This window comes from Pseudopodoces humilis, chromosome 1 (genome assembly GCF_049639895.1).
Source record: "Pseudopodoces humilis isolate 2021_Gansu_Grassland_sample_001 chromosome 1, ASM4963989v1, whole genome shotgun sequence".
Taxonomy (NCBI): domain Eukaryota; kingdom Metazoa; phylum Chordata; class Aves; order Passeriformes; family Paridae; genus Pseudopodoces; species Pseudopodoces humilis.
The window spans coordinates 144,773,234-144,799,168 of NC_142200.1; the positions used below are offsets into that span (position 1 = coordinate 144,773,234).

Here is a 25,935-nt window from a genome sequence, read left to right on the forward strand (position 1 = left end):
AGCTTTATTCTGCTCCCCAGCCCCTTCTTTAATATATTTTTAAACTCTATTCAAACTGAAAAGATGGACTGAATAGGGTATCAGTAAGCTATTTAGACTGAAATGCAAACTGTTAATATAATTTAGTAGACATTTATAGATGGGTTTCTATACACTTGAAGATATTGGAATAAATGTTATGTATCTTTAACACAATACTAGAAAGCAATTTCTCACATTATGAAAAGACAGAATTGGGAAAAATATTTGCTTTCATCTTGTGTTTCACATCCTATTATGGTATATGTTTCACCCAAAGATGAGCTGGAAGGATTCCAGAAGAAAGTATAGATCTTAATTTAATTTTGGCAGGAGTTATAACAGGTTTGCCTAAAGGTAAAAATTATTACTGAAATTGTAGCTTACTCTTCTTCCTTTTAAGCTAGGAAGAGCTGAATTCAGTGAATAGTTTTGGAAAGTAAAAAATACATTGTGGAAGATATTACATTCTCTTTCCTACCTTGAATTTTAGTAAGCAGAGCAGCCAGATAAGGGATTCCAAGTAAAGAATTTTATGTATTAGCTAATCTGCATATGGGGAGGTTGTTGAAGTTTAAATGTGCATAAAAATAGTGAAGACTAAGCTGAATAAGATACTCAGGGCCTAAATAAATCCAATTCTCTGTGTCTGAGTACTAAATGTGCTAAGGGGTGCTTGGGTAAGTGCTCTTCTGTGACAGGCACACAATCAAGTTTATTTATTCAAGTGATGCAACCCTTCCCTTACCCAGATTCTTCCAGCAAAATAAGATTTGCAATATTTTGTACTATATTAATGTTTTATGAGCTTACAGGAAAAATAAAGAAGGTGGATTGACAACCTGTTCCCGCCCTTCCCCTTTTAAAGCATTGCAATATTTCCATCTTCACTGTTTGGCCTTTCAAAGCTTCATTGCACTCATCAGGCTGTGTGAGGTATCTGGGAGCTGCAGTGGAAAAATAACATAGTGCTCTGACTTCAAACTGTATCCCATATAATTCAGAGCAAAACTGCAGCACCTCATGGAGGTTTAAAAATTATCCTCCTAACTACAGTGCCTGGTACCCTAAAAACGTCAACCATAATCAAGATAAAAGATAACTGAAGCAGCACAAGGAAGATTTCTGTGTAATGTATCTTATAAATTAAGAAAAAGCATTTGGACTTCTGTTATTCATCAAGAAAGAAATGTCTTTGGATTACCTCACATCCCATGTTAGAAACATATTTGAAGTTATTGTGAAATACCTCTGTAACCATTTTTACTGTTTTGGTTTCATGGCATTAAAGAAGTGCTTTCTATCAAATGATCAATCCTGTCAGCTAATTAGAGGATAAGAAATTTTGGTAAAGAAAAAATAGTAAAAATATGTACAGACATGACTTTTATATTACATTATGCCAGCTTTGCATAGCACTCCTAGACAAATTTAAAATGATGACAGAAGGGATCAAGCTCAGTTTTATGCCTCTCTGTACAGGAGATAAAGAGCAGAGCCCAAATTTCTGGTGTTTTCTCTTTTGGTGTGCATATTTGAGCAAGACTTCAACCCAGACATTCTTGCAATATATGTTCCTTAAAATTCAACAGTGAACACAACTATTGGCATGGCAAACCAAGCTGTGCTAAGTCAGGAAAATCCCTGTGTTGAACACCATGTCCCTTTTCATCATGACATTCAATGGAGAGGAAAGAGAAGATATTATGGAAGAAGTAAGAAGAATGGAAACATCCCTACATAGATTGAAGAAACAGAAATTGCTAACTCTACAGAAAAAACAAGGAAGACAGAAGTTCTACAAGATAACAGAATAAAAAGAAAAATGTATTTTCACTATTTTATTTCTCAAAAACAACAGGAAAACCAATGAAATATAGAATATTTTTTCTAAGGAAATCAGAATTAACATAAGGAACTTCTTTCCACTGGATCTAGCAGAAGACCTCTCTCTGCTGGATGCTTTAACAGATGCCCAAAAGATTAAACACTTAACAAAAATAACTGGAACATCTGAGGGGATTAAGATAAAGTTCGGGGTTTTTCAAATGCATTCACTTAATCCCAGGATAATAAAAATCAATGGAGATTTTGCTGTTGGCTTTATGTGGCTCAGGATGTAACTTTCAGCTATAACCCCTTCAGTCTCAGGTATCAGCACACCACTAACTCCTGTGGTCTGGGAAGAAATCTCTGCCCGTTTGCAACTGGTGTTAGAACCCATTACCCCAAACCATTTGTCATCCTTGCCTGACACAACTAAAACTGGAGAAAAAAATATGAGGCAGATTGGACCACAAGCCCGAGACAGGAAGAAAAGTCAAAGCTTATGTATCCAGTAAGATAAATTTATACAGCAGGGTAAATATTTGAACTAACAACAAATTAAACTTAATTCACTTCAAACATACAAAAGCCCTAACGACATTGATTGATTCAAGGATTTATTTAAAATGCTTTTGCAACTGCTTAAGGACTTCTAAAATAATACTCTCTACCAAACTGACCCAGAGTGGTAGTCAGTAATTATGCTGCACTAATTAAAATATTGATACTTTTAAATAGATTAATTTGTGGATATTTTCAGGAATATAATGAAAATACTATCCTTAAGACTTAAAATGTCACAGTGACCAACTATTTTGAGTAGGTGGACACTACACACACCTTTATGGTTGGTCAACCCATCTTTCTTCCAGCCAAAGAGGAGTGTGAAATTTCTACTTCTCCATAGATCAAAAGAAAATAAATTCATACACACTAATCTGCATTTTTACTGCTCCTATTTATTTTCCAGCTGTAATGTGGCATTCTAAGTTTATGTTCTCTTTACCCCACAATTTCTAATGTATAACTTGTCAACAGAATGAGCTGCATCACTCAAAATTCTCATAAACTTAATGCCTGGATGCTTATTACTTTAAGTTATTAGCACATGGACAGGTGTAAATGTTTCCCACAGGTTAAAAAGCACCTTTCCACACTGCAAGGCGAGCCCCCAGGATTTATCTGTGAGACAGACAGATACCATGGACAGGTTGGCACCTTGCCATGGAGAGTTTGATCAACAAGAGCTGGCTGGCCTTCAGGTACAGACAGGCACAAAGCCTTTCCTTGACTTTCCTCGTGTGCTGGCTTTGGCTGGGGCAGAGTTAATTTCCTTCCCAGTGGCTGGTACAGGGCTGTGTTTTGGATTTGTGCTGAGCATAGCATTGATAACACAGAGATATTTTTGTCATTGCTGAGCAGGGCTTACTCAGAATTTTCTGCTTTTTGTGCTGCCAAAAAGGAGGCTGGGGGTGCCTGGGAAGATGGGAGGAGGCACAGCCAGGACAGATGACCCAGAGTGACCCAAGGATCATCCCAGACCATATGGCATCATGGTCAGTACATAAAGCGGGGGAAGAAGAGGGACGAGGGGAACTTTTGAAGCAATGGTGTTTGTCTTCCCAATTCACTGATACTGGGGGCCCTGCTCTCCTGGAGATGGCTGAACACCCACCCAGACACAGGAAACAGGGAATTAATTCCTTGCTGTGCTTTGCCTGTGTGCACAGCTTTCGCTTTCCCTATTAAACTGTCTTTATCTCCACCCACGAGTGCTCTGGGTTTTACTCTTCTGGTTCTCTCCCTGATCCCACTGAAGTAAGAAGCTGTGTGGAGCTTGGCTGCTGGCTGGGGTTAAATCATAAAACCTATTTTAAATTCAAAATCAGTTTAATCTTCCTTTGAGGCTTAAAAAGACCAGACACAAAAAGGAAGATGCAGTGAGTGGGGAAATAGAACTACAAATAAAACACTATTCTCTCCTCATCAACATGATGCATTTCATTGTTTCTTGTTTTTAATGTTAAACATTTATCTTTTCTCTTTCTGCTCTTTTGTTGGAAACCAGTTTACCTGAGAGGATATTCTAAATAATAATAAAAGAAACAGAATAAGTTTAAAACTTTTTTGCACCTCTCAGAAACACTTGTATTTATTTTGCAGAATCAGTAAACAAAAAAAAAATCTATGAAAAGTTACAGACCTGCCACTGGTCAAAGCTGAGCCCATCGGGGACACTGCTCGTGCATCTGTACAAATGTATTTATAAAAGGGTAAAAGTTTGTATATATGTGAGGGGAGTGAGGAAACGTGAGAGAATCAGCCTTGCAGATGCCGTGGTCAGTGGATGAGAAGGGGTAGGAAGGGAAGGTGTATTTATTTTTGTTTTATTTCTCACTCCCACAATTCTGTTAAAATTAATAGGAAACTAACAAATTGATTTCCCCAAACCGAGTCTGTTTTGCCCTGATGACAAGTGATCCCCCACTCCTTAGCTCCCAGGAGATTTTCATAGAATTTTCTCTCCCAGGCCCACTGAGAAGGGTGAGTGACAGAGCAGCTTGGTGGGCAAGCCACCACAATAATTTAAATTAATTAATTAGTTTTAAGGGATTTAAAATCCCTTTAATCAAGGACTTTTTTTTTTTTTTAACTTTTCTTATTTAACTTTGCTATTCTGATACTTCCTCAGAATAGTCTGACTCCTGTTCATTTTCTTTTGGGTTTCAGTGATAGGACTGTTTTGTGCTGTATATTAACTATCTCCATATTTATATGGTATTATTCATCACATTGATCAGAAGGTCTCTGGAAAATACACAGATTTATCTAGCCAATATGTTCAGGAAGTGGAGAAGCATTATGTTTTTATTTATATGCTAAGTAGCTGGCTGAGGTCTGTAACAGAGCCACAGCTTGTAAATGGGGTTTGGAAATGTCAGATCATGGACATAAGTAGTTCTGACCGTGATCAAACCCTTCCTGGAAATGCACAAACAGAAAGACCCCTCCATTCTCTCCACCATTTCTGGTGCTCTCTGATCCCATCCAAATATTTTGGAGATATCCCTTCTTAAGCTGGTTTTGTTTTTACGCTGCCATATGAAACCTGGAAGCTGAGGACTGTGGAAATGAAAAGCTGCAAAGAGAGAGATTCCCTGCTGTTTGTTCAAGTTAAAACCCGTCTGTACTGCCCAGAATTAGCCTGGGCCTGTCCTCATCCATGTAGCATCTTGAAGCAGATACAATAATTGTGTTTTCATTTTGTGATATCAAGGAAGTGTGATGAGCATTGTAGCAGAAAGGCCTCGATGTTTTGCAGTTACTGCTCTTACATCAACTTCAGCAGAAAAATCTGTGATCAATTCAAAATCACTTCTAAAGCTTGTTGCTGATTGATTATGCATTATTTAATGAATACCCTGTCAATTTCTTCTTTTGAGCCTCATGAAATGCAAACTTTGATGTTCAAATAGCCGCAATTAATGTATTCTGTCATTAGTGTTTTTCCTAATGCTTATGATGTGATTACACCAGCTCTTATCGGTTCTTCAAAAAGGGTAATAAAATCATAAACTGCTCCTCACCAGTGAGCTTGTATAATAAGATCTAGTATTTTAATTAGACTTTTCTTGTTGCCATTTAAATATAGTTTGATAGCAGGTGATAAAAAAGATGCAAGACAAAAAAATTCAAAATATTATCATTCTCTCCATCAATTGGTCCATGTTCATAATTTAGGAAAGAGCGAGATACAATTATGATGGAGGAATTAGACAAAGAATTCGTAAATCAACTTTTTTCTTCACAAAATGAAAATGTCATTATTAAGACCAGTGATAAAATTAAAGTCTCCTACACAATCAGAACATTGCAGAGAACAACACAGTAATAAAAAACTGACAGAAGCTACAGTTGCAGTTTTTCATACCAGGGTTTGTCTTTGTTTTAATTCAAGGTACAAAGCTAATTCCTTAAGGCACCAGGGTTTAGAAGACCTAGCAGTTTCTGGAGGTATGCCACAAAGAGATAAAGCTTAGTTTAATTTAAATTTGCCTTGCCCAGACATAGGCAAAGGTAATGTTTATGTCAAAGTGAGGACTACACCTGTTCAGAATAATTCTGCAGGCAAGCTTTCAGGAAAGAGAAGCTGAAAAAAAACCCCAGGGGACCACTACAGCCAGAGAATACAGAAATGAAGATGGATGCATGTAAGAATCATGCTGATCCATGAACACATCAAAACCAATATTCATGACTTGTCACTGGGGATGGAAGACTTGAACACATCTGAGTCCAGTGGTGTAAGAAGGCTGCACGGAAATCAGTGCAACGAAAAGAAATGCCACTGCTTGTGCAAGGGAAACCACCAGAACCACTGCAAAAGTCAAACAAAAATCTGCTGCCTTCCGTGGGCTTGACTGCACATTTGGGAAAGGAAGTGTAGAAGAGTCACCACTAATAAATCATGCAAATCTCTTTTAGCCACATGTCTTGGAAACTGCCAATAGACTTTGTAAAACAGACATTAAGAACTTTGCTTTCATCACATGCAATCAACAAAGCAACCAAAATGTCAGAGAGAATGGGAAAAGCATTCCTTCATGTCTTCAAGTAAAGAAACATGTCCTATCTATGTGAGCAGAGTCTTAAGGGCTCCCCAGAGAGGATGTGGCTCTCCAGGTGTGCAGGCTCTTCTCTCTGGGGCTGGGGGAGGTGATCACCATGCAGGACGTGGGAATGGGTGGAGGAAGGAAAGGAGCACTGGGAGCATTTGTCACCAGCTTTCTGGTCAAGGAGATGTGCCCTTCTTCATATAAATGGAAGAAACCTCACATTCAAATACCTGATCCTCATGGGGGACTTTAACATTTATCTCCTGGAGGGTCAATGGCACGAGCACAATAACCCAAAGTCTGTAGCTTTGTCCTGACCCAGGTGATGAAGGAGCTGATGGAGATGCTCTGCTGGACCTCACAATTTCAAACCATGAGAAATTGCAGGGCAAGATGAAAGCTGGGAGCAGCTGATGCTGCACACACTGTGAGGTGAAGAAGTTCAGGATCTCAAGAGGAAATATGGAAAAAAAGAATAAATTTATCTGGAATTTAGGAGAGCAGTCTTTGGTCTATTCAGAAACTTGCTTGGAAGTATCCCACTTGGATTCTCTCTTAGGAAATCAGTAGAGTTTTTAAGAGTTTGTGGGTTTAAATGTCTTAAGACAATCCAAAATTGCCAAAAGTAGTACTTGAGTTAAAGTTCCACATAATGTACTATAGAAGGAATGGCAGATTTCTATGATATGGAGACACATTCCCCAAATTTTTCCTTTTAAACTATGTACAGAAGAGATTTATTTTTTTTCCCTTGATTCTCCCAGCTTAAGTCTTTCAGTGCATTAATATTCTTCTCATTTTTCTACAAGTTTTTTTATATTTTTGACATTGCATCGTTACAGATGCTGTGCATTTCCATTTGTATTCTGTGAGCAGGTTAGACCACAACATGCATAGATTCTAATCACACCTAGAATCTGCCAAAGCACAGCCAAATAAACAGTTATCACAATTGTGGAGATTTAAAAATATACGCTTCAAGAAAAAAACGTGCTGTCCTATTTTATGTTCTTCAGGGAAGAAAAGAGGGTTTGTTTCACCTCAGCAAAAAGAAAGAGCCATGTCTGCTTGTATTTCATTGCCCTGTATTCTAATGGGGTTATTTTAATTTATAACTGCCTTGTTATATAAAAGAATGTAATAGTAAATGTACCATTTAGTATGGAACTCTGCTTCTGCTTTTAAGTTCTGCTTGATGGATTATCATGTATTCTATAACCTAATATCTCTGATGGTTATGTAGGGCATGACTATAAATTAGATTATTTAATGTAAGATGATACTGTGTTCCATTTAAAATACTTTATTGTGTTATAGAAAGAACACCTGACTAAGAAGAACACAAAGATTATTTGTGTCAGCATAAAGGAACTGGCAATTGGGAATTAGGATTCCTCCAGGTGCACATCTGACCTTGGACAGGGGATGGTCACTGCAATATTCCTCTTTAATTAGAAGCTTGTTTGTGGAAACACTCAACAGCTCTTCCAGCAGGTGAGGAGGAGAGCAAACAGAATTTTTCATGGCGTTTCCTCATCTCTCTGGTAAATGGCAGCTTCTGGGGAAGGAGAGACCAGCTCCACAAGCCAAGGTGGGACACTCCACAGTCCCTTGCTCAGTCCTGCTTGTGGCATGCCAGTGTCTGTCACTTCCCCACACTCAGCAATGACTGCTGCTATCTAAAGTAAAGATCAATATTTTCATGGCAGTTTTCAGGAGCAACACTTTTCATAAGCACACATTTCAAAGGACATCACCCACCAACCACTGATTTGCAAGATGCCAGGAGCCCTTATGCACAGACAAGAAGACACTTCTGGCAGTTAGATGTCTGAAATGAAAACTGCCCTTAACAAAGAAGAGTCGTTCAATATCCATAAATCTCAGCTGAAATTTGAGAAATTTCTGTAAAAGGAGGGAATTACCTTCAGTGGTACTGACCCAATGTTTTCCCGCTAGGAATATTGTACACTAACAGGTGAGGAAATGTGGTAACATATAAAGGAAGAGAATTCAGTACTTTCCTTGTAGAGGAACAAAATGGTGAGCCCCTCTAAGCTAGTAAATCCATGGATATTTGCATTTCTTGTAAGGACACACTCATTTTCCTTAATGCAGCCTGTGAATGTCAGCCACATTTAATGCATCAATTCTGTAAGTCCATTTAAAGGTAGGAATCTTTTGCTGTAACTTCAGATAACAAAGTGACATATAAGAAATCACAGAGGAAGCCTGTGGCAGTGTCCCGCTCCCAGGGGAAATACCTGCATCATCCTATGCCTTATTTTTGGGTGTGAGGGCAATTACTTTCTTATTTAGTGGTGGAACTTCTATGGCAAATCATCAGTTTTATTTTGTCCTCTGAAATCTTTCACGCCCACAAAAAGAGCAGCATCCTATTTTAAATAAAATTACCTACATCTTCCATCAGTAACATTTATTGCAGCACCTTCAGTTATCCTAAATACCTTGCTCTTTTGCCACCTGATGAAGATGCAGTACCAGGGATGCTGGGAGGGGAAGACATGTAACCATTTCTCAGCAAAGAACATTACACTGACTGTGCCAAAGTCTCCGTTTGGGGAGCAAGGACCCAACACCAAGCCCAGGGGTGACAAAGGAATGACAAGGATGTGCAAAGTTAAAAATAGGACACTGCTGCCACTTTTACCAAAGAGAAATCATCAGAGGAATAAAACCCCAACAAACAAAACAAAACAAAACAAAACATAAACACAACACTTTTCCAGTGGAATTATTTGAATAAAGTGAGGGGAGAGGGGAAAGGAGCAAGTTCTCCAGGTACTCGGTGTATATGTAATGTATCTTAGTGAAATTTCCCTAAAATATATCATATTCTGACACTCAAGAAGGGGATGAGGAGATGGCACATTATTATGCTGAAATTCTTGCTTTTCAAGAATGCAGAGACCATGTTAAAATCTGTGTGAATATCTCTCACAATGCTTAAATAAGGCTTACATAGACTTTTGGGGTGGGGAAGAGAGGGAGACAGGGCAGAAGTCTTTTTCCTTGCAACTAGCAAGATAATCAAGCAAGATAAGCAAGCCAGAATAATTACATACAGTAGGCCACAGCTCAATATTGATTCAGATGTCATTGCAAAAAGAAAAGGTGAGGGAACAACAGCTTGAAAATAATGATGCAAAAATCTATGAAAGAATGATAGAGACAAATAGACCTACAGCAATTATACACAGAGCAGTTTAAAAGCCCTGCTGGATCAGGAACAACAGCAGATGATTCTGTGCCTCCTGAAAATGGTCCTCTTCCCTTGATATCTGTGCAGCCCTGCTGCCTGGAACTAAGCTGGTGTGACAGGCACAAATTTAGGCAGAGAAAAACTCTTAATTAGAGGAGTCACTCCAGTTTAGTTCCAGGTGTCATCACTTAACCAGCATTTTTTTTGCATTTAGAGATCCGAGTTGGAAAAACGTACTACAGCATTAAAAAAATGATAAGGGAGATTAATGTTCTGGTCGTGTGCAGCAGGATCTATCATTCAAATGTTTTGTATATTAAAAATCCAACGTTTCTCTTAATTGTATTACACTTTTTAAAACAGCAATATTTATGACAATAAGTTGTTTACCAGCATCATCATTCACTGTTTGAAGACACCTGCAAACCCCTAACATGGTAGGGGCTGAAAGAATCATTCCATATTTTTTGCCTGGCATTTGCATTTCCCTGAAATAGAGATTTCTTATTGCATCTTCTGCACCTGCTGTGAAACTTAACTCCTGTTACCTTAGAACCAATTATAAACTTGATTGCAGCACAATCTACAAAAATAAGAGATAGTTCCTGCTCCAAAAAGAGTTGACACTGAAAAAGGCTTATTTCCTATGAATGCAGGAAAAATCTGTTTTGACCCTTCTGTGGGGCTGCAAGGACATACAAAACTTCCAGCAACCCCAATCTGCTTTCTGTATGTTTTTGGTACTTAAAGAAACTGTGTAAACAGTAATAACTGACTGGTCATGAGAACCCCCCAAAAAAAAGTTTCTCTTTGTAGAAGAATAAATACCATGATCTATGAGAGAGATGTTTTTAGAATTATAAGTGCTGCCTCTAAAGTTGTGCAAAACTGCTTCTCCCAGCATCTGATGTGTCACCGTTACCATTAATATCTGTCAGGATGGTTACAGATTCTGAATTTGAAAAAAAAGAGAAAATAGCAGCACAACAGAAGTGCTTCTGCTTTTGATATTGGAGTTTAACAGCTCCTGTGAACTGTATTTAGTGCTGTCAATGCAGACAAATATTCACTGCATTTTATTAGAGCAGCCTCCAATTTCCTCCTTCCTTTTGGCAGCAGGGCCCATGGATATTCCTAGCTCGTCCTTAATGCAAATACTTCGAACCTGGATGTGCTTATTTGGGGATAACTTAGGTGAAAGCCTCCTGAAAGCTTTGGGTTTATTGGGTTCCTTAAGCACCTCAGTTAAAGACGTGCACTGGACAATCTCACTCCTGGAGCACTCCCTGACTTGGGCTGTGCTGCCAAGGAAAGCAGTAGAGGAAACTTCTTCACTCTGCACTCACTTTTCTTGATGAATAGACAGGTCCAGGCCTGCCAGGCACACAAGTTTTACCAAGCTGAGCTCAGGATCACAGGCACCATTAACCTTTTCTTAGATACTGCTGGGGCAAATGTGCCACAGGAACATTACGTGAGCTCTCGGCATGTGGGCAGAGCCTTGGAACATGAGATGGAACATGGTGAAACTGGTAAAATATTCCATTAAGATCAATTAACAGAAGGTTTTATTTTTTTTTAATTTTTTTTTTTTTGTGGCAAAATCAGAAGTGGGTAGCTGTTGAGTCATAGATGGCATGATCAGAAAAAGAGAAGAACTCCAAGGAGTGAAGATTCTTGTGCAGATAAGCACACCCAGAACAGGACAAAGGTACAGAATGACAGTTTTTTGCAGTCCTGTCATGCCACCCACAGCCTCATATTGCTGGAAAGCATCACACAAACTGAGGATAGTACAGTCTGTTCACTAAAAAACCACCAAGCATCACGCTGAAGGCCAGTGGGCTGATGAAATGGAATCCTAAGTGTGGCTTTGGGCTGTCAGGTGCACCACGGAAAGGATGGATTTTTCCCATAGGCATTTTGCATAGTCATTTACACCCACAAATAGTGAATATATCACACAGCTATTCCAAGTTAACAGTGTTTTTCACTTATTCTGTAAGGGCAGAAATGATGACTCATGCTGTAGGACAAATGAGAGGAACGAGCCCTTTATTAACAGCCAGACTTAGGGAATGTGTTCCCTCTTGAAATTAGTGGCTCTCTCTAATGACTCTGGAGCTCACACTGGTGAGGGCCCCATTCTTCCAACAGCTTTGTGAGACTTAATCTGTCAAGACTTTGGCTGAGATCAGAGAAAAGCTGAAGCATTTTTCTGAGATGCCAGAAGTGAGAGCTTTTTTGCATTCTGATCTTCTGACAGATTTTCTCTGATCCAGTATCTGCCATTATTTAAAGAGCTCAGCTGGCATGTGTGGCATTCTGCAGGCTAGGAAGAAGTCAAGAACCGTGCTCTGAGGACTTAATCATCCAAAAATTGGCATATAATTTAATGAGAAAGGACAAAATAAAGCAAGATAAATAGAAATTGCTCCTGGGAATATTCCACTATATTTTTAATTGCAGAGAATGCAGATCATTCAGGGCTCCTTCTATTTCGGATTTGTTTCTTTTTTGAATGATTAGACATGCAAGAGAGAAAGAGGTCAGGCACAGCAACCCAAAGTTCCCCTAGGAAGGATGAAATGGAAGCCTCAAAGAGAATAAAAATTTTGGAACCAAGCCCTCTTACTCTCCTGCCTTGCCTTTCCTTTATGCTGCCAAAAAAGAACAAACCAGGAGATTTCAAGGGGAAAGCTCTTTTATTGCCTGAAAATTGGGGTATCTTCAAGGTGATGCAAAATGCACTCGCCCTTGGCTCCCACCTTTCCTGGGAGCTGCAGCAGGGGATTGGATTGAGCCCATGCCCAGGGGCTGACACACCAGGGCTGACACACTCAGGCTCCTCACTGCTGCTCTGGGACCCCTCTCAAACACCCCCAGGAAGCTCCTGGAAGCAGGGCAGCTGACTCGTGCTTCACAGCTGCTCCTTTCCCTCCCTCTCAACATATTTTCCCTCCTTCTCCTGCAACACAACTCAGTGTACATTTAGCAAACACATTCCCACTATCAAATTTTAATAGACTTTAATTTTTCTCTGTCTTTGCATCTCCACAGAAGGTGACACAAATTTTGCTGGCAATTATGTTCTGAGTAACCCAATTAGTCCTGAAATACAGAGCACTGAACATGGTGTGTTTCTAGATCTCATTTATTATTCTTGTAGGGTTTTTTTTTTATTTTAAAAGCTTCTCTTTTTTCCCCCCTCTGGCAATTCTCTGATGATCATTAGATATAAAAAGATTATATTGATGTATGTAAAAGCATCTTTATTTTATAAACTACAGCTATAATTTTATTTCAGGGTAAATGACTGGCAAAGATAAGGGCAAAAAGGCACATATGTTAGAAGTGTGAAAAAATAATGCTTAAACTACCAGTGAGCTGCTCCTTACCTACCCTGATTCCAAATGCAAGAACAGGAAACAGAGCTCAATTACAGACCAATAATTTTACATATTTTGAAGTAAAAAAGACAAAAAAAAAAAAAAAAGGCACATATAACAAATTCACTGTTGCAAGATTTTTCCAAGATTCATATGGAATTCAACAACCACAGGGGTTTTTAAAGGTGCCAAAAATATATATAGCATGTACCCCACAGCAGGAACATGCATGAAACTTGATGTCTCCAGGCGTTCTTAGGGCTTTGAGTTTTCACTGTAAATTGCTTAAAAAAAATACGGTGGAAATTGGTATCAGCCTCTTCAGCATTAAATGATAAAGCTGGGAGTAAAAAAGACTTTTCTTCTCCTGGACTGTGTATACTCTCCTGGTGGAGATATAATTTGTCTGTTTTGGTATGAACATTTTTCCTTTCTGTGTGGTTACTTTGCTTTGGTGGAGAAGGCAGTGGAGGCAGTCAATTGGTCACCTTGGCTTTGGAACAAATATCCTTAGATCTTTCCAAGGTGGAAATCAGGTGTGTGGAAAAACGAGCATGGATGGGAGAGTCAGCAGGGAGCTGTGACCACAGGTGCTGAGGGCACAGGAGTTCACAGCAAAACTCTATTAAAGGAAGGAAGATCTACTTGTGGGGTGGAGAATGTGACCAATGCCACTCAATGCTGGGTTTTAAATAGGAAATGTAGTTTTTGTTACACACGGTGAAACTCTGTAAGACTTAAAATGGAACTAGTGAGCAGTGAAGGGAAAAAATGTTTTGGCTTTCTTTGCTACATCTTGAAGGAATTCCCTTCACCTGGTGGGGGATTGGAGCAGCATGAAGTGTGGGGTCCCTTCCAACTGTGTGCAATGAAAGCAAAGAGATCCTCAGAAGACATTTTGCACAGTGGTAAAGGCTGCTGACTCTCCTCCCTGATCAGATTTGAAGTCAATGACTCTCAAACACAATTTTCCTGATGGAGCAGAGGAAAGATTTTCCTGTTCCTGTATCTGCTATGTTTTCTCCAACCTGATTTTCAGACTTGCAATTATAATGACTCCTATGGCTGGTTTTTTTTTTTTTAATCACAGAAGTTAAAACAATCTAGTTAAGAACACAAACAGTCCCCAAGAGAGGACTGGGAACAGGAGATATATGCCAGATTTTCTCTTATTATGAGCTTTCAAAGCTCATTTCTTGTATAAAGCTTCCACATCAAAAAAAGATGTTGCCACTTTTTCATTTCTTGTTATTGTAAAAAGAGAATGTTTGGAATATTGAAAAACTTAATATTGGATTTGCACCAGGAAATGAAGCCAGGGGATCTGGCCAGGAAATACAGGCTCTGAAAAATGGGCACATGCAGGATGGCAGTGGCTGAGGGGTAAAATACTGGGGATTTTAAGATTTTTGCAGTATGAATATCTCCATGAAATATAATGAATCCCTGACAAGTGGTGTGGTTGTTTTTTTTTTAAGCATCTCTGAAAACTTTCCAGGATCCACTTCTAATTCTGTCTATTTTGCAAACAACCACAGGGCAAATTCAGGGCAGCTCTGTTCTAGAGAGATGCATCCTCCAAAAGGGGCTGCTAATATTAACATATCCCCAGTGCCAAGTTTGCAAGTCTGAAGATGCCCTTGTGAAGCAATGAGATGCTAAATAAATCAAACTGTCTATTATCTCTATAATCTGTCCTGTGTCCAACACTGGGAGAAGCAGGTGCATCCTCTCAAAAAGCATTCATAAAGTGTTCTTTCTCTGCATTTTTAGACACGATTACTTTGCGGTGAATGGATATATTTGGGAATTTTATAAATAAATTACATGATAGAACAATCATAAATAAATGCTAGAAGCTACCACACAGGCTTCAAGAAACTATTCAAAAATGGAATTATTATTTCTTTACTTCCAAGCAATAACAGCATGGTCTCTAAAGGCATTTGCACACTTGTTTTTTCTCTTACCAGCTGTTGCCCTTTTGGACCCCAACCAGCATACTGAAGCTTTGCATTGCTGACCTCAGGGGGATACAAATTCTGGGGATCCCTGCAAAAAGAGAAAAATAAGATTTCAGCTTCAGAAATTTCCTTGTTTAAGCTGCTGCATGCCTGCTTTGGAAACACACCATGAACTTGTAAGATGCCTTTCAGCCAGGTTTCAGTAAACTTTTTTAACAGTAAGGTAAACACTAGAAAGTGTTGGTAAGATCAAGCATTTAAGTGACAATTTCTGTTTCTTATTAATAAGAAGCTAAACATATTTGTTCCACTGCTGACTTGCCTAAGCCTTAAGAATTGGTTCAGGGATAGCAAACAATGTAATTGTATTTATCAATACTGATGATGTCCACGAAGGATAAGCAGTAATTATATCTTTTAGCCCTTCTGCCAGAAGAAAAAATAAATTTTTGTCTTCTTCACCCAATGACTTTTTTTTGCCTCATAAATTTCCTTTGAATATGATGGCAGAAAAGATTAGCAAGTGTATGACAACTGATGCAAAGCCTGGCTTCAAAGGGAAAAGCTCCTATTAACACAAAATATCTATGTTTTTAGAAAATAAAATCAAAATGCTTTTCTTGTTCTTTCATCCATTACCTTCATTTTGAGGCAGAACACAAGTGACACACAGAAAATGCAATATAGAAAAAGGAGGCTTTTTTGGTAAATGTCAAAGCAACATAATGTCATTTTCTCCCACTGTAGATAGCATTGCCTTAACTGTATTTATACTCAGCACAAATAATTGCATTACATATTCTGAAGTCACATTGCAACAACCCTGTGTATCATAATATCCTATAAACAAGAACTCTAATAAAGCCTGTATAAAATATGCTTCATTAGAAGATCTCAACCTGCTTGAAAAAGTAAGGGTATTATCATTACTGGTCTAGAGGCAGGAATAACAAGGCAATTTGAGGCCAGCATCACTGAAAACCAGAGAAAAGAGCCAAACCCTGCCTGGCCTTTAAGCAAAAGGCCTTCTTGCACAGTGTTTTCCAGACCATGTTGTCAAAACAGAAGAAAACTGGATGCAATAATTGGGCACTAAGTGAATTCTCTTTATTGCCTGTTTGGGGCCTGGTGCAGTAGCTCAGTGATGCTCCAGCTCTGCTCCATCAGTCCCTGCACTGCTGCTGCTGCTGTAGGAGAAACTCAATAGCAAGAGGAATTCTCAGAATTGCTTTTGTGCCACCTTTCCACTCCGAAGAAACTTTCATTTCCCCTGAACTGCTCAAAGGCCAGCCAGAATCAGGGCAGACCCAAGGTGGGGACCCTGATGGCCACAGGTTCCCCCTTGCATCACTCCTGCAGGTGGAACCCTCCCAGTAAAGCTGACAGGTTTGATGGAGATGGGATGAACTGAGAATGTGGAGGGGCAGAGGGGGTTGTTGAGGCACTGACACTTCAAATCTGAGTGTATCATAAGCTGCCCAGATAGCTTTTGTTTCCATGTGCCAAATGTCATCCACAGCTGCTGCCTGCAGAGCAAAATTGTATCTTTTATTATGTTTTTTTTTTACCTAGAAGGTGTCTTTGTGAGCAGCCTAAAGTTGTTTTTGTAAGGTATGGATAAGAGAACACATAATGTTCACACTGAGAGCAGCCATAAAATTCCCTTTCCTGTAGAAAGATGAACCACACAACTTCTTCTGGCATGTGTGTGTTAGCTACTTAAGTTTCCAGTCAGCTATGCCTGTTAGGAATCAATCTCTCTGGTTAGCTATCTTGATTATCTTAACAGAGAGTAACCTCTGAGGGTAGAAGGAAAAGAGAAAATACAGTGAATCAAATTAAAACCCCTTTTGGGAGAAAAAAAATAGCACTTCACTATTTGTCAAATGAACTGTCTAGTTCTTGGGTTATTTTACCCATGGTGAGAAGAAGAGCAAGAAATTACAAATATTAAATAAACAGATTATACAAATTGTAAGAATTTAAAGCTGTAATGCTTCAGATAACACAGGCAGAGCTAAGGGACAGACATGCCAAATGCAGCAAATAATTCAGACCAGAGCACAGACAACTCCTGTCAGTTCTGCTCCCTGCATCATCTTTTAGAAGAGGAAAACTCTAATGCAATGAGAAATGCTGCATAAACCAGCTTTGGTAGCTGATAAGGCAGAAGGAAAAGCAAAGAGCTGTGCTACAGACAAAAAAAAAAAGCAAAGTCATCTTCTCATTCCTGGGTATGGCCAAGGGAAAACAGAATTGCATCTCCTGAGTTCTTTCTTAAGTTGTTTCACATGGTTGGGAAGCTTATTTTGTAGCAAAATCTTGTGTGCATCCATTATCATGCTTTGAGCTACTCCCTTCAACCACAGGCTGTGAAAGCAGTCAGAGATCCTGGTTTTCCCCCACAAATGCCCCTGAGAGATGGCCATATTCATCTTGGTATATTCTGGCTTGTTTCCCATCTTTTGAGGAGACTCTTCTTCCCTGAAGTAGCTCACTCAACCACCTTCAGCAAACTTCAGCACCATGTGCAGGGGGCTTGAGAAGACTTCTCCTTGCCAAGCCTGATCTCTCAGGCTCCAGAGGAACCGCGGGAGTTACCCGGAGCTGGGCTGCACCAGCGGCTGTCAGGGGAGCCTGAACTGTCAGCAAACCCAGAGGGGGCTGAAAAGCCAAAATGGCATGAAAATGAACTTCTCTCACTTGGGACCCTCACTGTGAAAGACCAAATTCCCACACACATATTTGGGATACATTTGGTGCACGGCCCACGGTGGAATATGCATGGATTCCTGCTCTGGAAGCCCCAGGCCACCCATTTCCAAACCCATTATCCAAGGCTCACAGATAGCTTTGGCTTGGAAAGGACTTTAAAGTTCATCTCATTCCAAGCCCCCTGCCATGGGCAGGGATAATTCCCACTGCACCAGGTTCCTTCAAGCCCCATCCAGCCTGGCCTTGAACACTTCCAGGGACAGAGTATTCTCTGGGCAGACTGTGTCCTAACTAACTGTGAGTTAACTTCTCTGGGCTATTATACCAGCGAGAGAGAGGAAGGGGGGGGAGTTGTCTACACAGCTGCTTTGGGCAGGATGGCCACAACTCTTTGATGCCCCCTTTGAGAAAGCTCTTAGTGATCCTCAAACTGAAAAACCTTTTTTGGAGAGCATTTATCAAACACATTTCCAATTTTCTCATGCTATTCTGGACATTTAACTCTCCTTTGTTAAATTCCTGCAGGGGAGCCAGGCTCAATGCACACCTGTGTCCCAGGAGCACTCTTCCATTTTACAGTTGCATAAATGGGATCTCATGCCTGTCAACTTCTTCTGGGAAATAAGTTATTCCTATTAAGCTCCATAGCTACACCCTTCCTTCTCCTTGAAAACAGCCTGCTTAAAATTCCTCTGTCCATTTTTTCCCCGAATCAATCAATATTATGGGTCATCTCAGCCTCTCCAAAGAGCCAGTGCTCCTCACAGACCCTCATCATTAGGGCTTGTTTGGATTTGAGCCTGTCCCTTGTGAGCTCATTTGTGCAGGATGCTGGCTTGGAAATGGGCAATTCCAAAGGCAGTCTGTACATCCCTGGCTCCTGGTTTGGATGAAGAAACAGGTTCACTGCATCCTCACAGTATTTCCACTATTTTCTCACAAAAAACCCCCCTTAATTTACAGCCAAGAAAATGGCAAGGACTTATAAAACTGTTGCCATTATTCCTTCCATCTTTTAAGATGATTGATCTTATAGCCGAGATAGAAGGAATAATCCATTTTTTAGACCAGACAGAAGATGGAGCAGGTGCTACATAAACTCTTCCACATTAAAATGACATTGTCTGGACCAGAGGCTGTTAAATTGCTCCAGACACAGGCGTGACATCAGCACCATGTTCAAAAACATTACTGAACTAATAAATTGAGAAATTTGCTCATTTAAGTGAAGCTTTTTGCCAAAAAGTCTCCCCTCAAAATTTTCAGACAAAGAAAGTTCTTGAGTGCAAGCAGAATGATGACTGCCAAGTCATCTTTGCTTGCAATTGAGCTCTGAACAAGATGTAGAATAAAACAAATTTATCAATCGGGTGTTACCTTCATCTGACTTTTAAAATTACTGTGATTAATGAGGAACTTGTTTGAAAGAGTTTGTCCTGGTTTTTCCTGATTTTTTTCTCTTTGTGCTCCCTCTTCTGACATTTTCTCCTAAAGAAGGCAAATTTCCCTCAGAGACTTTGTGGCACTGGTTCTCCTTCTGAGCATAAACATGATTAACTCTCCTATATAAAGTTCTTCAAAAACAACTCAAAAATACCCAGAAATTTTCCACTGTAATTGAGGGAGTGGCTCCCTTTACTTCAATAAGAATATTTTACGATGCCAGACTGAAAATGTCTAAAACTGATAAAAGCAGTCAGATTCTGTGGTATGGTATAAGATGTTGTTCTAAGGTCTGTTTTCATACCTTAATTTTAATTTCAAATACAGAATAACAGGATTGGTATGGAAATTCTTTGAATATGCTGCCACAGTGAACAAAAATGCATCAATTTTCACCACAGGCTGCTCTGATATGTCCATCCTCCAAGGAAAAAATAGAAACTATGTTTACATGCTTTACTGGGGAAAAATCTGAACCCCCTTACTTCACTATATCACAATTGTGGAAAACATTTACTGTGTAATTAGTATGTTAAATGTCAGTAGTTTATAAAAGTTGAAGGAAAAAAGACAGCTACAAAAACATGTGGGGAAGGCAGAAATATCTCCTCCTGTTATCTGCATCAAGCCAGCACTGAATATTTTGAAAGACAATAGTCCTAAGGACATCAGCTCACAGTTCTTTAAGCATTTTTTATGGCTAAGGATAAAAAACTATCTATCTATCTAAACTATCTGTCTCAGCACCAGAACTCAATGTCTTCACATCCACCTCTAATAACATAAAATCAGACAGCAGCTAAGACAGATTTCTTATTCTTTAGAAAGAGGAAAAGAAAATAATAGAATAAAATAAAGAGTAAATTCAGAAGGGCAACAAAGAACTGGAAACTTCTTAATATTTAAGAGTTTTTGATACATGATGGGGAAAAAAAGCAAACCTGAGAAAATTTGCAAAACCAAATAAAAGCATGTAAAACATACAGGTTGATTAATAAATGTACAAAGAACTATAGATAAGGACATGGAGGAAGGGAGAAAGATTTCTAAGAGGCAGGAATGCAATTCCTTGAGTAGCAGACACACAATTTTAATGAGTTGTTTTTAATTACTTGACACAATTAAATGACTTGTTTACTTCAAAATTCACCAAGGAGAAGAGAAGACAGGTGCCATTAAGAAAATTTCTCCCCAGGAGATACAGAGCCCTGCTGAGACTCACAGTGAGATAAAATAAAATATCATACAAATGGGAATAAAGACTTGCCAGAACAGATAATCAAGAAATCAAACTGTTAGTAGATGCAACTAAAAGAACCCTCCTGGAATTCTAATAGAAGTGCTTAATTAGATGGGAAAGGCTCTTCCATTCATCTAGGCTCATCCACTATTAAATATTTAATTCTCACTCACACACACACATACTTTCCTTACAGCACTTTTCAATGAACAAAAGTAGAAGGAGGTGATGAAAGCAATTTGAACTTATTAATTTCAGCTGCAGATGCACATCAATTAATTCAGCTGCTCTTAAAAACATTAGCACTCACCAACCATTTTTTCCAAGATGAACAAATTCCATGGGTTTAGCATATAAAAGCTAAAAAGCAAGGGAATCTAAAACATTTGTCTCTAATTTGGCAGTTCTTTTGGATTCAGGCCGACAATATGAGCTCAGAGGTCTTTTTTTTTATTATAGTCTGCCTGTGTCTGTAACCCCCCATCAATGTAATATTTGGTACTGAGCCTGCAAAACCTTGCACTTTACTGTTATCACCTGAAAAATCATAGAATCACAGAATGGTTTGGGATGGAGGGGACTTTAAAAACCATTTATTTCCAGCCCCCCCCACCATGGACAGCGACACAAAAATCAATCACTTGTCAGAAAAGTAGCCACCAACTTCTGGTAATGGTATAAAATGATGGCACGGACCTGCCTTTCTAGTCTAAAAAAAATGATTTAAAAGTGCATCAGAGACTGGTACACAGCCCTGGGTTGCAGTGATGCAGGCTGGAGCACTGAAAAACATTGATCAAAACCTCTGCATTTCCCCGAGTAAGCAAACAGTGGCAATGGGCCTTGGATGCTGGTAACATTACGTTTAAAATGATGACATTATCATGTCTCTCATGTGACCCCTCTAAATCACAGAAGACAGAGTGAATTTTTTACTGTATTTTTTAATGAAACTTTTGTTCCTGGAGTCATATTTTGTCTCCTAAAGAGACAATGAGAGGCGATAGCACTCAGGTGATAAACACAACCACTTAAAAGCAATTTTCTCTTACTCGTGTAATTTTCTTTTACTCTGTAGATCTTTCTCAGCCAGCTTTGACCTCTGCTATGCAAGGCATGAGGTAAGGCACTGGATTTACCAGGGTTTCATTAGTATTCATCTACAACAGAGACATGAAAAAATGAAAATCTAAATATTTGAATGCTGTAAAGAAGGAAAACCAGAATTGTAGCTGGCCAAAGATCAGCTATTCAAAATACGGGGGGAAAAAATGCGGGTTGAAGAGAAACAACCTGATAAGCACTGAAGTTTTAAAGAATGAACTGGGAAGATCTTCTGGACGAGCCCAGGTTGAGTGTGGTTCTTCTGAGCAGCTCTGCAATCTACAGGAGAGGATGTTTGTGCTGAAACCTGAGCATTTTCCATCCAGCTGACCTTGTCTGACTTTCAAATGCTAATAAAAATATGGCAAAATACGTGATGTGATGCCTGCAGAGAGCAATATGGGATTTTAGTACAAAAAAATGAGAAACAGAAATGATCTCCTACCACCAGAGACAGCACAAGTGCCTCGTTACAATAAAACTTCACTGGCCCTTAGGTCACACTTCTAATTGGGCACGAGATTGATTTTGGGCTTGTGCTCTAAAATTAACAGCCTGTGTAACTTGGTTTCAAACCAAACCAGAGTGACTCAGTATTCTCAGTTTTCTTTTTGGAAACTAAGTCTTTGAGCAAATCTTACTTCTTCTCATATGAGAAGGATGAGGAGATCCTGGAGGTTTGTGTGTAGGTTCTCAGGATTATTGAAACACCTTTCTGAACAGCTTCTCCCCACACAGGCTCTGTCATCATCAGTTAAAATTAACAAGGCACACATTTATTTGTGCCATTATTTCCATTTATTATCAATAGTGACGTGATCACTTTTAAACACCACCACAATTGGCCTGGTTCTGGGTATGGTTTGAAAGTGGGTGGCAAAATATTCCCCTTATTCAAAAGACAAAACCACGACTCTAGCTCTGCCCTTCTGCCCCATAACAGATGTGTAAAGCTGAAATACCCACACAAGAGGGAACGCTTGCATTTGAAAGGGGGTATTACATCTGCCCTCAGGGCTCTGCCTATGGAAGGTCCTTTCATTCCTCTTATCTCCTTCTCATGTGTGACATGGGAAAGCAACTTTTTCTATTCCAGTCTTATCTCCTCAAATTTCTAGTGGAGTGTTCAGTAAATGTTAGGGTAAAGGGTGAAGAGGCATCAGGGCTGGAGTGACACAGTCTGGGCTATCAGCCAGGTGTTCTATCACCTTTGCCATAAAGAGACTTTCTCAGTGGCCACTATGCCAAGGAAAATTCTGCCTGTAGCATCCATTTTCTACCCAGAGGTCCTGTCTTGCTTTCCAAAATATCCCCATACCCTTCTTCACCATATGTGCTGAGCTCCACAGGGGTTCAGGATGCCCATTTGGAGATAACAAGGCATTTTTAGACTACTAAATTTGGTTAGTGATTACCTGTGAAGGAAGCAGCAAGGATAACAGGGAGTCCCAGGACACAGCTGGGGTGCACAAGAGCTGTGGCATGGATTGCTACATATTTCTCAGCGCTGGGCTACTCTACTGTCCTCAGTGGCTGGCACAGGTCCCTTTATAGCCCTCACAATGTGACCTGAGCCCAGGACCCATTAAACCCCACAACAGTGAAGAAATGCCCATAATCTTGCTGGTTTGGGTCCTCAAAACCGACTTCTTTTTTCACATGTCCACAAACAAAACAAGTCTGCTTTTTGTGGGATGCACATTTTTTGTGCTGTGTAATCAAACAGCAGTGCACTGAGAGTTTAATGGACTTTATCACCTAACCACAGCAACAAATAGTCAAGGCTCACCCTGCAGGGTGTCTCCACAGTCCCACAGCAGTGGAGCAAAAACAACCCCCTGGGGAAACCTTGTGTTTCTTGTTTGTATCCCAGTGGAAACCCCATCCAGGACCTTGAACATTAGAGCAAAAATGAAAAAAAAAACCCTCCCAATTCCCACTATAAAAACCACCTACCATTTTATTTCTGGGAAGGTGATGCATGGAAGCAGAAATTGTACAGGCTGTGGTTACTCAGTGCTGTGCACCATCATTTTATAAATTCTCTTTCATCTCATCATCATCAATTTTCATCACCTTTATTTCCCTTTTCTGTCAAAATCCTGTACTAACTCCACCTTACTGAGCATGAAAGAGAAGGAATACCCATGGCAAGGAGCAGATTTTTGGTGGTGGCAGTCAAAGTGCACGAGCCCTTCAGCAGTGCCTGTGCTTTGGAGGTTGACCACAGCCTGGGGTCCAGAGGGGATTCATTCATCCTGAGGCACAAAAACATTTCCAAGTGCAGACATGTTTCTCACCAGAGAACCACAACATCTAATTCATGATTTAGACTTTAATAGGAACCCTGCCTCCATTTCAGGGGGTTCTGTCTCACAAAAACACAATGGGAGAGTTTGCTTCAAACCTTTTTTTTTTTTTCCCCTTTTTGATGAGCCATAAGCTATTGACCTTTTCTGTAACATAAGGAGGTTGGTTGCTGGGCTTTTCTCTGCTAAAGTGCTAACATTTGTGTCTAACTATTAATTACCCAAGTGCTTTTTTTTTTTTAAAGTCATTACTCTAATTCTTAATATCAAATCCTCCCCTCAGGGGACCATTCCTTATTATTATCGCTATACATGGTTTCTAAGGTGTCCACCCACGTCACAACTGATTCTGGAAGAAAGAAGCATGTGGTAGGAATTGCTTTGCCTACACAAGAAAGAACATTTCAAATTAGTGAAAAAAAAATATGCTGTGCAGTGACCAACATGGATGAGTGAGTGGCAAATCCCCTGGGGAAATGATACGGTGTTGAGCTGCTGAAGTGGATTTCCTCCCACCAGCACAGCCAAGAACTGCCCTGAACTGCCTCCCAGGCTGAGCTGCTTTCAACCTGCCACAGCTTGGAAGTGAGTGATGCTCAAATAGCAGCTCCGCTTAATGAGATGCTGGTTCTTTCTTTTCGAAGAGGCCCAAAATGTATTCATAAGCAATAAGCTGGTATGTGATTTAACCACTATCCCAGTGATTTACAGAGTGTTTAATTGAGAAGATTATAAAAAGCAAGAAGCCAAACAGCTCCATCAGGGCTTGAGCCAAATGCCAGCAAACTCAGATGAAAAATTCCTGTCCACATCAGAGGATATAAGGTCAAGCTCCATGGTCAAGCTAACAAATGTAACCATTCCAAGGGCCAGTCTTCTGTTGTCAAAATGCAACTGAAAAAGCATCTGACATCATGAGGATGTTCTTATTTATAGTCTGGCATAAAAGCCACCACACTGTGCAGAAGTGCTTTAATTAACTACATAAACTATCTCAAAATATAATAAAATCTATAGAATGATAATTGTTGGAGGAGAGAGAAGGAGCAGAAGTAGCAGGATCTTCATGAACTGCAGAATACCTTTTTTTACTTATTTAAAAAATTTCACATTTTCATTTGGTTTTACATACCTTTTCATAAAGATTTTATTTCAACCTCTACAGATCATTCTTGGGGGAAAATATTCATCTGCTCTAAGTAAAATTTAATTAGCTGAAAATGGGTTTTATTGAATACTGTACTTTTTCCTCTTAAAAGAAAATGTGGGCACTAGTACAAGTTTATAAATGTCAGAGTGAAATTGTGCAGCAGTCTATACAACAATTATCCCATTTAGCCTCCATTGGGTCGGTACAGTTTCTCTTCTAGCTTTGCAGACGGGGACACTGAGGCACAGGATTTTATAGTGCTACAGGGACGATGCAAAACAGGCAAGATCAAAATAAAATAGAGCAGACTTGATCAAATGGGCAGGTTTCTGAAGTAGATGCAGTTCCCCGAAGTTCTTTTATCTATGACTTTAAATAATGAATCACAATTTCTTTTCACTGCAAACATGGAAATGGGAGCATGAGCAAGGGTAAACTTCTTGTCTTCTGAAATGTACAATAGGATACATACAAAACTGATTATGTTTTCTCTAATTAACTTTAAAGTCTATTTCTTTCCTGCCAGTGGCTTGGGAAAAAGAAAAAAAACAAAGGAGGTAGGAAGAATAGTGAGAGCTCTGCAGAGAGAACTATAGACAGCACTTTGAAAATTTACTCACAGTGAAGCCCTGGCTCAGTTCCTCTCCCTGTTATCACTTCTGTGGATCTCCAGCACGTTTTGTGCACTCACTCCACTCCTGGGACTTCTCTTGAAGTTTCTGGGGCTCAGCGTGGGGCACTCGTGCAGGATTTTACAGACCTGTAAAATCCCTGGCAGTGCAGGCAGGAGGAGCTGGACTCAGCTCCAAGAGCACTGCTGTTACACACTTACCGTGTTCCTCTGAGCACAACACTTCAATCCAGTAAGAAATATTGTTCTGCTTAGGAGTAACTGTGCACAATTCCCTCCTTCTCAAATGCAAAATCAGTGAGGAGT

At 39.6% G+C, this 25,935-nt stretch overlaps 1 protein-coding gene across 4 annotated transcripts in view; it reads right to left on the minus strand.

The window, feature by feature from the left end:
- DPP6 (dipeptidyl peptidase like 6) overlaps window positions 1–25,935 on the minus strand; it is a 534,726-nt gene that overhangs the window by 82,778 nt on the left and 426,013 nt on the right. For all 4 annotated transcript variants that reach the window (XM_088054737.1, XM_088054745.1, XM_005527745.3 and 1 more), the window contains exon 7: window positions 15,044–15,125. In XM_088054737.1, coding sequence (XP_087910863.1) covers window positions 15,044–15,125 — 82 coding nt within the window. The remainder of the gene's footprint in view (window positions 1–15,043; window positions 15,126–25,935) is intronic.